Genomic DNA, 11,183 nt, shown 5'->3' with positions numbered 1-11,183 from the left:
TCGGCGTCCTATGGAGCCTGCGCGCCGCGGCCTCCTGAGCCCAGCGTCAGCCCCGGCCCTGGCGCGGACCGCCTCCTCCCGCCGGCCGGGGGTGGAGCTGGGGCGGGGGCACCCCAGGACAGGGGTCCGGGGAGCCTGGCACAAGGACCTGTGGACACTCTGGGGCGGGGGCACAAGGACCTGGGGCAGAGACACCCCAAAGGCACATGGGCTAGAACTGGGGGGGCTGCTGCCCCCGGGGCTGGAAGCGGTTTCCATCACACACAGGGTTAACAGTTGGGTTCAATGGTTCTCAGCCCCCTTACCCAGGGGCAGGGATCCACGAAGGGGGCAGGCACAAGGAGCTGGGGGGGGGACACCCTGGGCAGGGATCGCGGAGAGGCACAAGGAGCTGGGCAGGGGACCCCTAGGGGCAGAAATAGGGTGACCAGACAGCAAATGTGAAAATTCGGGACAGGGGTGGGGGTCCTGTTGGTATCTATATAAGAAAAAGCCCCAAATATTGGGACTGTCCCTATAAAAAATCAGGATATCTGGTCGCCCTAGACAGAAATCCGGGGGTGGGGGAGGCACAAGGAGCTGGGCAAAGGTACATCCTCGGGGCAGGGTGGATAACACTTGGTAATTTCAGAAACAAATTCACAAATAAGTCTTGCACATTTAGCTGTGTATCTGTATAGTTGAAATTCAGGCAGGTGAACTCTGGATAAGAGAAAAATCAAAGAAACTAAACTAACTCTCAAAGTGTCAGGAAATTTCATCCAAAATTAAATAGAGGCTCCTTGCTCACCTCTGCAAAACAAGGCATACAACAAATGGTGTTCTCAACACAGGCAGAAGAACTCTTCATGGAATGAGAACAGGAGTACTTGTGGCACCTTAGAGACTAACAAATTTATTGTAGCATAAGCTTTCCTGGGCTGTAGTACTCCACAAGTACTCCTATTCTTTTTGCGGATACAGACTAACACGGCTACTAGTCTGAAACCTTCATAGAATGAGTCTTCCTATGGCTCACGCTTTGGTATTATAACAAAGCAAAAATCAAGGGATATGAGAAAAGCATTGAAGATGAAGACTTTGGGGAAAATTAGTAAATATAAAACTAGGACGTGTTTAATTTCTGGGTTCTGAGATTTAAACACAGGTTGTCCGAGGCCCTCAAGTAAACAAGAGTGAGAGTCAGAAGCTGGAAATGACTCAGGGAAGTGATGTTATGAAGAAAATATGTATGTTAATAAAAGTACAATGTGCATGTTGGACATATCATTCCCCACAGGAAATCATAGCTGTTGATAATATGGAACTAAACCACATGACATGGTGACTCCTCTACACAGGCAGTTTTTACCATGCCATAAAAAGGGAGCTATATCTTGCACTATAATCTAGTATGTTTGCTAGCTTTCCTGGACCTTATGTAAGACCCTGACTAACATCTTAACGTTAAACATCTCTTATTTGTTATGTTTTCTTCCAAAGTGGCTATTAAACTTAATTTATTCAGGGGATATTATCTGACACCTTTGAGAGAAAACAATACCCCAGTCTGCTTTACTATGGTAGATAATATCCTGGTTATTGGCCGTAGAGCAAGAGACTCCAGCCTTAAAACCTAAATGATGGCCCAGGAGACCTGAGGGTCCAGTGAGGGCACAAGGATGAAAGCATTATCTGATAATTGGATCCCTCACATCCCGCAATTGTGATTTTATAAATATTTTAAAGAAAACCTAAGGAAAAAAAATTGTATTTCAAATCCCCATTTGTGGGTAAAGTGGGGCACTTGCCTGTATATTCTTAAAATTATTTTTTTACATGAAATGTTAGGTCTTTGGTTTTCTTGGAAGGCCAGAAACCAACTAAATCCCTAGCAGAATCTGTTGCTGGGAAACACCATCGAGGCATGAAGAACACCTAGATCAGACAGCAGCATATAGTCACAAACATTGACCCTGATGCTGCAGTCATTAATGTGTAATTTAACTGATAAAATAACACAGTAGAGGGGCTGAGGCTTGCCTCCGCATATTCATTAATCAGATAGAGGGATCCTGACTTTTATCACATAAAAAGTTCTCCATGACAGGTTTAAGAGTACCAGCCGTGTTAGTCTGCATCTGCAAAAAGAACAGGAGTACTTGTGGCACCTTGGAAACTAATAAATTGATTTGAGCATAAACTTTCGTGGGCTACAGCCCCTCTTCGTTGGATGCATGCAGTGGAAAATACAGTAGGAAGATATATACACACAGAGAACAGGAAACAATGGGTGTTACCATACACATTCTAATGAGAGCAATCAGTTAAGGTGATTATTATCAGCAGGAGAGAAAAAGAACTGTTTCTAGTGGTAATGAAAATGGCCCATTTCCAGCAATTGACAAGGAGATGTAAGAGGGGAGATAAGCATGAGGAAATAGTTTTACTTTGTGTAATGGCCCATCCACTGCCAGTCTTTATTCAAGCATAGTTTGATGGTGTCCAATTTTCAAATTAATTCCAATTCAGCAGTCTCTCATTGAAGTCTGTTTCTGAAGGTTTTTTTTTGTTGTAATATTGCGACTTTTAGGTCTGTAATCGACCATAACTCACCCATAACTATTTCATATTTGGGGACAAACCTTCAAATCAGCGGCACTGCTATGGGTACCCGCATGGCCCCATAGTATGCCAAAATTTTCATGCCACGAAAGCTTATGCTCAAATAAATTTGTTAGTCTCTTAGGTGCCACAAGTACTCCAGTTCTCCATGAGGCAGCTTAGGGAAACTTAGGCGCAAGTACGTTTTAAAACCAGTATGATCCCTCAGCATCCTCAAAAAGTGGTGATCCATCAGCTAGGTTCAGCTGAGGGACTGAAGTATGGAGTGGTAGCACAGGGAGGCAATTAGAGTCCTCTCTACTTTGACATCTCTGGTAAGAAAGCTGTAGAAAGAGTAAGAAAAGGCACTTCACAGGAGTTCCCATGATTATAGCTAAGCAATAAAGCTATTTTATTTTCTGATGAACAGATGGTTCAATGGAAAGCATGCTTCTTTTGGAGTCACCACGGAACCAGTATCTCAGCATGGTAGCAGGGGTGCTGTAAGATGGGTGTAGTATTTATTTATCAACAGTTGCACCGAAGGATTTGCCTTCACTGGAAATCTTTACATCACTATTGGTTGCTTGTATAACAAATATTCTTGAGTTCAACCACAACTATTGGACTTGAAGCAAGAATTAATTCAGGGAAGTCCCATGTCTAATGTTACGTAGGGAGTCAGACTAGTCAGGGTTTCTCGCAATAAATTTTTTGGTGGCCTCAGAGTTTGGCCACCAACTCTTGCGGGTAGCCGCACTGACACTTTTTCCTAAAATTAATTATTTTACCTAAAGTTAGTAAAGTAATATGCACATACATACATCCAAATCATTGTAATTTATTTATGTAAGGTTTTGGGTTTTTTTTTTGCAGACAATAATAAAAATCATGCATAGTTATCTCTATTCTTTATTAGCCCTAACAGAATAGAAACACAAATAAGGTGCTTTGCATGTTCTTGTCTTTTATATTATTGTTTCTTTTGCTTTTTTGGTAAAAGTGGTTGTCTGTATAACAATTGTGAAGTAAATTTAACAATGCTTTGACATAATACAAGTCCAAATAATAATGAAAAACATATCTGGGTGGCTTGGGTCTGGGGAGGGGACGCACGGATGTGCCTGGCCCAGGGCTCCTCAGTGCGGGGGAGGGGCGGGGGAGGCCCTCGAGGCTTTGACCAGCCCAGAACTCCTCCGGATGAAGGGAGGGGCACTCCGGGTTTTGGCCAGCTCAGGGCTCCTCTGGGCAGGTGTGCGGGGGGGTGGGTCATGGGGCTTCGGCCAGCCCTGAGCTCCGGCCACAGGGGAGCCGCTGGGGGCTTCTCCGGGCGGGGGGCTTGTGGCTCCAGTCACAGGGGGTCTCAGGGCTCCAGCTGCCAGGAGGGGAATGCAGGCAGAAGGGGTGGAGTAGGGGGCTAGCCTCTCCAAAGGGGGGCTTTACCTGCTGCCCATGCGCCCACTACTCACCTTCTCAGCCCTCACCTGGCTCCTGTGTCCCTCCTCACTCCCCCACCCACCGCTCACCTCCTCACTGCCCTGCCACAGATGCCCCTCCACCCACCTTATCACTTCCCCACTTGCAACCAGACCCCATCTCATCACCCTGCTGCTGGCTCACCACTTGCCTCCTTTGTAAAGAACTAATCGTGTCAAACCAATCTGATAGCTTTCTTTGATAGGCTAACGAGTCTTGTGGATAAGGGAGAAGCAATGGATGTGGTATACCTAGACTTTAGTAAGGCATTTGATACGGTCTCGCATGATAGTCTTATCGATAAACTAGGCAAATATAATTTAGATGAGGCTACTATAAGGTGAGTGCATAACTGGCTGGATAAATGTACTCAGAGAGTAGTTATTAATGGTTCCCAATCCTGCTGGAAAGGTATAACAAGTGGGGTTCCGCAGGGGTCTGTTTTGGGACTGGCTCTGTTCAATATCTTCATCAATGACTTAGATATTGGCATAGAAAGTACGCTTACTAAGTTTGCAGATGATACCAAACTGGGAGGGATTGCAACTGCTTTGGAGAACAGGGTCATAATTCAAAATGATCTGGACAAATTGGAGAAATGGTCTGAGATAAACAGGATGAAGTTAAATAAAGACAAATGCAAAGTGCTCCACTTAGGAAGGAAAAATCAGTTTCACACATACAAAATGGGAAGAGACTGTCTAGGAAGGAGTATGGCAGAAAGGGATCTAGGGGTTATAGTGGACCACAAGCTAAATATGAGTCAACAGTGTGATGCTGTTGCAAAAAAAGCAAACGTGATTCTGAGATGCATTAACAGGTGTGTTGTGAGCAAGACGCGAGAAGTCATTCTTCTCCTCTACTCTGCATTGGTTAGGCCTCAGCTGGAGTATTGTGTCCAGTTCTGGGCATGGCATTTCAAGAAAGATGTGCAGAAAGTGAAGAGGGTCCAGAGAAGAGCAACAAGAATGATTAAAGGTCTTGAGAACATGACCTATGAAGGAAGGCTGAAAGAATTGGGTTTGTTTAGTTTGGAAGAGAGGAGACTGAGAGGGGACATGATAGCAGTTTTCAGGTATCTAAAAGGGTGTCATCAGGAGGAGGGAGAAAACTTGTTCACCTTAGCCTCTAAAGATAGCATAAGAAGCAATGGGCTTAAACTGCAGCAAGGGAGGTTTAGGTTGGACATTAGGAAGAAATTCCTAACTGTCAGGGTGGTTAAACACTGGAATAAATTGCCTAGGGAAGTTGTGGAATCTCCATCTCTGGAGATACTTTAGAGTAGGTTAGATAAATGTCTATCAGGGATGGTCTAGACAGTATTTGGTCCTGCCATGAGGGCAAGAGACTGGACTCGATGACCTCTCGAGGTCCCTTCCAGTCCTAGAATCTATGACTGTATGAATCACCTCCCCCATCCTCTCGTTGCTCGCCTCCTCACCTCCCCCCAGGGCCACCCAGAGGGGGCAAGTGGGGCAATTTGCCCACATGCTCAGGGTTTAACTGATCGCCATATTTGGGGTCTGGAAGAAATTTTCCTCCAGGGCAGATTGGCAGAGGCCCTGGGGGTTTTTTGCCTTCCTCTGCAGCATAGGGCATGGGTCACTTGCTGGAAGATTCTCTGCAGCTTGAGGTCTTCAAACCACAATTTGAGGACTTCAATAACTCAGACATAGCTTAGGGGTTTGTTACAGGAGTGGGTGGGTGGGTGAGATTCTGTGGCCTGCGTTGTGCAGGAGGTCAGACTAGATGATCATAATGTCCCTTCTGACCTTAAAGTCTATGGCCCTGGCCCGGCAGCAGTCCAGATCTTCGGCCGGCATTTCGGCGGCAGGGGGCCCTTAAGTGCTGCCCAAGACCCGTACTGCCACCAGGCGAGTACAAACGCTGCAGCTCCCTCGCTTTGCCCCAGCCCCCTGAATCCTCTGGGTGGCCTTGCCTCCCCCACTGGTCTCTCCCCTTCTCACCTCCCCACCTGCTGCTCCCCTCACTGCTCGCTTCCTCACCTCCCTGCCTGCTGCTCACTTCACCGCTTGCCTCCTCATTCTCCAGCTTTCAGACAGCCCACCCACTCATCTCCTCTCCCTGCTGCTGGCTCACTGCTTGCCTCCTCACTCCCCCGCAAGGCTCCCTTGCCCACTGCTCGCCTTCTCACCCCTTCCTCGCTGCCTCACATTGCTCCTTAAGCACTGTGTTTCCCACCTGTGTCTCCAGAGAGGTGGTGCATGCAGGAGCAACAGGGACGAAGGAGAGAGGCTGATGCTCCTCCTTTCCAGCCCAGGAAATGGCCATGAATTCAGGAAAAACCCCGGTGGGTGCATTTGAGAAACGAGAGACTAGATGATCACAATGGTTTTGTGGCCTTAACATCTATGACTCTGTACTTGAACATTGTATGTACCAGCCTAGAAGAGACACCAAGGACCCACTGATAGGCCCAAGTCACAGCAGGACTCGGGCTCTGAACGCCCCAGCAGGACCCTAGAACCAGGTCTTGCTGACCCAAGTCAAGCTGCTTTGCTTTGAATGTAGAAGGAAAGAGGCTAGGGCTGAAACGAACCTAACTGTACAGTGTAGACACACCACTCTACCCTGAGAGTGTGGCCTTTCCCCGCCCCCTCTTCACCCATTGGTCGCCCGTGCCGAGGGAGTAACCAATCGTGTTACTGGTTGCAGTAGTACCGCCCCTCTCCGCCAGCCAACCCAGCTTGCTTCTTGCCAGTCGCTGATTGGCCGATAATGTGCGGATCTATTGGTGGAGTGGGCTATTCGTCCCGATTTCCCGCCTCCTCGCAAACATTCAGCCATCCTATTGGTCGGAAGGCGATAGGTTGCGCTCTCTCGGGTACGGCCTAGCCGGCGTGGTTTTTGGCGGTGTTTCCTAGCAGCGCAGGCCGGGTGGGGGCGCTGGGGAGGCGGGCAGGGCAGGCACGATGGTGCCGGGGGTTGGGTGGCCGGTGAGTTACGTCCTGCTGTGCGGGCAAGCAGCGCTGCTGCTGGGGAACCTGCTGCTGCTGCAGGGCGTCTCCCGGAGCCACCAGCACAACGCGACCGGGGCGGAGAGCGGGGACCCCGGAGAGCCCGACCAGCCCGCGGGCAGCCCGGCCCCCGCCTGTGACTACGGGGACCCGCAGGCGCCGCTTGTGCTCTGCACCTTCCTGTGAGCGAGGGAGGGCAGGGGGCTGCTGGGGGTGCTGAGGGCGGGGAGGGACAAGGTGGGGAGCGGGAGGAGTGATATGGGGGAGTGATGAGGGGGGCTGGGGCTGAGGAAGAACTGTGGGGTAAGGAGAGGGCTGAGGAGTGATCTGATGCTAAGGCAGGAAGCTGGGGCACAGGGGAAAGGACAATGCGAGGAGCTGGTGTGGTGCTGAGAACTGGTTTATATTGAGCAAAGAGACCCCTGCATAGTGGTCAGCAGAAAGGGGCATTCAGAAAGGGATGACAAAGTGGGATGTATGCAGGGAAGACAAGTGACGGGCTGGGATAGATGGGGCGATAACGGGAAATGAGGCACATACAAGAATGGGTGACAGGGCTCGTCATGGTGCGTGTGAAGGGGAAGATAGGGGACCTCAACATGATGTTTTCCCTTTTGAATTAACTTATTCTCTTCCCCCCCCCCCATTTAACTGTGTGAATGTGATGAGTTTTGATCGTTTACAGGCCCGAGGAATTCATTGAATGTGAGGATCCAGTAGACCATGTTGGAAATATTACTGCACAGCGAGAATTAGGTTATGGATGTGTTAAGGTGGGCTGAAAAAAGATGATTTTGTAACTTCTCAGAGGGTATTCACACACTGGGGTGGTCTTAGATATCCTTGGACCCTTAACCTGAATGGAACTTCTCCTTAGAAGCAGAGGGTGGTTTGTAATAATTGCAACCAAGAGTGCTATGCCAGCATAAGGGAATAGAATACCTCCCCAAGAGCTTTCTTCTGTAGTTCTGCAGCCAGTGGATTTGGGTATGTGCTTCTCCTTCACCCATAGAAGTTTATGGATTGTGGAAGTTCTCCTCTCCTGGCAGAAGCAGTATTCAGGAAGTGAAAGGAAAAGGTTTCCAAGCCACTTGTGCTTCCTGATCATGGACATTTTAGGGAAGAGGTAAAGGTGCAGGGTCCACTTTTTTATCCCACGAGCAGTTTTGTGAGGGTGAAAACTATTCTTTTCTTTCTCATCCCTCCACAATAATCTGCTGTCCTTCCCATGAGAAAAGCAACAGGACTGAAGCACTTGAGGTTTTTCAGTTAGCTCATGTACAAGGTGATATATTGTGGACTGTTGGCCACTAGGCCACAGTTAAATCTTTGTCCACTGACAAAGAATTCATAGTGACATGATAGGGTGCGGGGAGAAGCATAGAGTGTATGTTAATAATACTTGCAGATCATTCTAAACTGGGAGGAGTTATAAACACCAGTGAGGACCAAAAATAACATAGTGACTGAACAAGACTGCACGCATTTACTGAACCAACAATAAGTATTAAACACTTAGTACTGAGGGCCCTCTGCCCTTTTACTTTGTGATAAGAAAATATCCTTTTAACTGGCCTTTTCCTGCCTCTCTCCTGCCCTAGGTAAATAATTTCTCAATTGTGTGTGTGATTTGTTTCCCCTCTGACAGTTTGGTGGCCAAGCCTATAGCGATGTAGACCACACTCCAGTGCAGTGCAAAGCACTAGATGGTATTGAGTGTGCAGAGCCTCGGACTTTTCTACGAGGGAATAAACCATGTATAAAGTAAGATTTATTTCCTCCAGAAATATATTACATTTTGAAAGATTGAATTGGTAGCTAAGACATCATTGTAACGTGCTGCTCTAACTATTGGCTGGGTTGTTGTAACTTTGTATGAATTTTTATCCTCCCTCTAATGGATTTGCTCCCTGCCTCAGGATACGTGGGAACTCCTTTGTGTTTTATTGGATTGCATTATTCATTGGCCCATATTTTCCTAAGAGTTATAATATGTAAATTCCCCAAAGTCCATTAGAGGGAGCTACACTGTAAAAATTGAGGAGGTTAACACAGCAAAGGCTCAATTTTATGAAAGGGTGTTTTCCTCCTTTCCTCAAATGAAACTGTATTTGAGGTTTTAATTTATTCATTCTTCATTTATTGTAGGTACACTGGCCACTACTTTATAACTACTTTACTCTACTCCTTCTTCCTGGGTTGTTTTGGAGTGGATCGATTCTGTCTGGGCCATACAGGGACAGCAGTGGGAAAACTACTGACTCTTGGAGGACTTGGTATCTGGTGGTTTGTTGACCTTATTCTCCTTATTACTGGAGGGTTGATGCCTAGTGATGGCAGCAACTGGTGCACGACTTACTGAACAGAAAAATTGCTATTTGAGAATTGACAGCAGGAGAAGTTAATGGGGCATCTGTCCCTGTACAACTGGATAAATTTGTTCTGCAGAGTCAGAACAGCCTTTTTTTCTGCATTTTTTTTTTATTTTGTATAAATATATTCTGGATTTGCATAGTGAATGCAGTTGCAGAACAATGCTTTACCTAACTTCTTTGTACATACCTCAAATTTCATTTACAAAGAAAACTACTCACTGTATATTCTTCCTATTAATTGGGTGATCTTTTCTCCAGAATAACAGATTTGACACAGCAGCTGAGTATTGTACCTTTCCCTTTGGATGTTCACTTTCATGCTAATGTTTTAAAATAGCATGTGCTAAAGTGCTATTTTTAGCCTCTCCCCTTTAAAGTGTAGCTGTTCCCAGTGCAGTAGATTTTTTCAGAGGTTCACTGAGTTATAGAAGTACATGTGATGAAATTTTCCTTAATGACAAACATCGGTGCGCTGTGGAAGTGATCAACAATTAAGCTTATTTACTTAACTCAGTGATATGTATAAATGCGAGAAACTTTGAGCAGCACAACTTTGTAACTTATTCAACATTGGTTCCTAGGTCTTATACACTGCATTGTACAAGAATACTTTCATGCTTTTTATGTATCAGAGGGGTAGCCGTGTTAGTCTGGATCTGTAAAAGCAGACAAGAGTCCTGTGGCACCTTATAGACTAACAGACGTTTTGGAGCATGAGCTTTCGTGGGTGAATACCCAGTTCGTTGGATGCATGCATGCATCCAACGAAATGGATATTCACCCACAAAAGCTCATGCTCCAAAACATCTGTTAGTCTATAAGGTGCCACAGGACTCTTTGCTGCTTTGTGCTTTTGTAAAAAGAGTAGAACCTACAAGCACAAAGTCAAGCAAATGTCTTAAAATAAAAAGGTGTATGGAAAAACAGGTGCTGCCGCAGTATCTTGGTTGCTGTAGTAGGTGTAGGAGTCAGTCTGTTCAACCTTCTCTGCAAAGCTCCACTTAACCATAGTTTGTTTCATTAGCTGTAGGGTAAAAATAGCTAAGGAGACTTTTTTGTGCTTGTGTAGTTGGACTGAAACTAACTATTAAAGCTCCTGGAATTAGAGCGAGGAATTTAGGTCACTGGTGTATGTGAATGAATTTGCTGTGCTTTTGACTTCTGTGCTAAACAGGGTGAAGGAAAGGTAGAACAACCGTAAAATAAGTTATAGAAATCCACTGCATAAATACAAGCACGGATTTGTAAATTTTGGCTAGGGTCAGATTCACCAACTGCTCTGGTAACAGGAAATTTTGGCACTGATTTCTAGGGGAAGCTGCACAGGTTTTCTTGGCAAGTGTGTGTGCTCTGAAGACAGCTGTCCAATTCCACTCATTTTCCAGGACTGGAGGGGAAGGGGAAGAATACACTAGAGACAGTGCAGCTAATGGCCAAGTCCAGGTGTCTGCTCAGGATATTTGTAAGATAGTGCAAGTGGAAAAGAACACCTCTTCCCAGCTGTAGCTCTGTTCTGAAAGGCAGTAGCTCTAGCAACTTGTATGATTAGTTAAAAGCATGTAGCATGTTAAAGATTCATAGCAGTGTAATACACAAATATACCACAAGTGTAATTTTGAGGAGGACTGGGGAGGAAGGTACCCTGGTGGAGGAGTAACTGTAAGGCAGGGTTGGTAGAAGGAGGATCACAGCAGAAACTAAACACAAAAACAAGCAAGGGAGCATTAAAGAATGTATGTAAATGGAATCTGGGCATTTTAGTAGTACAGGA

At 46.2% G+C, this 11,183-nt stretch overlaps 1 protein-coding gene across 1 annotated transcript; it reads left to right on the top strand.

Annotated features, from left to right (window-relative positions):
• Window positions 1-6,877: 6,877 nt before the first annotated feature.
• On the top strand, window positions 6,878-9,635 carry TM2D2 (TM2 domain containing 2). The gene is made up of 4 exons (XM_050940308.1): window positions 6,878-7,219; window positions 7,723-7,810; window positions 8,686-8,801; window positions 9,186-9,635. Exons 1-4 carry the CDS (start codon window positions 6,993-6,995, stop codon window positions 9,397-9,399), a joined length of 645 nt encoding a protein of 214 aa, XP_050796265.1. The 5' UTR covers window positions 6,878-6,992; the 3' UTR covers window positions 9,400-9,635.
• Window positions 9,636-11,183: the final 1,548 nt, after the last annotated feature.

Source organism: Gopherus flavomarginatus, chromosome 2, assembly GCF_025201925.1.
Source record: "Gopherus flavomarginatus isolate rGopFla2 chromosome 2, rGopFla2.mat.asm, whole genome shotgun sequence".
Lineage (NCBI taxonomy): Eukaryota > Metazoa > Chordata > Testudines > Testudinidae > Gopherus > Gopherus flavomarginatus.
The sequence above is the reverse complement of the archived record's forward strand: the minus strand, read 5'-3'. Positions and strand labels throughout refer to the sequence as shown.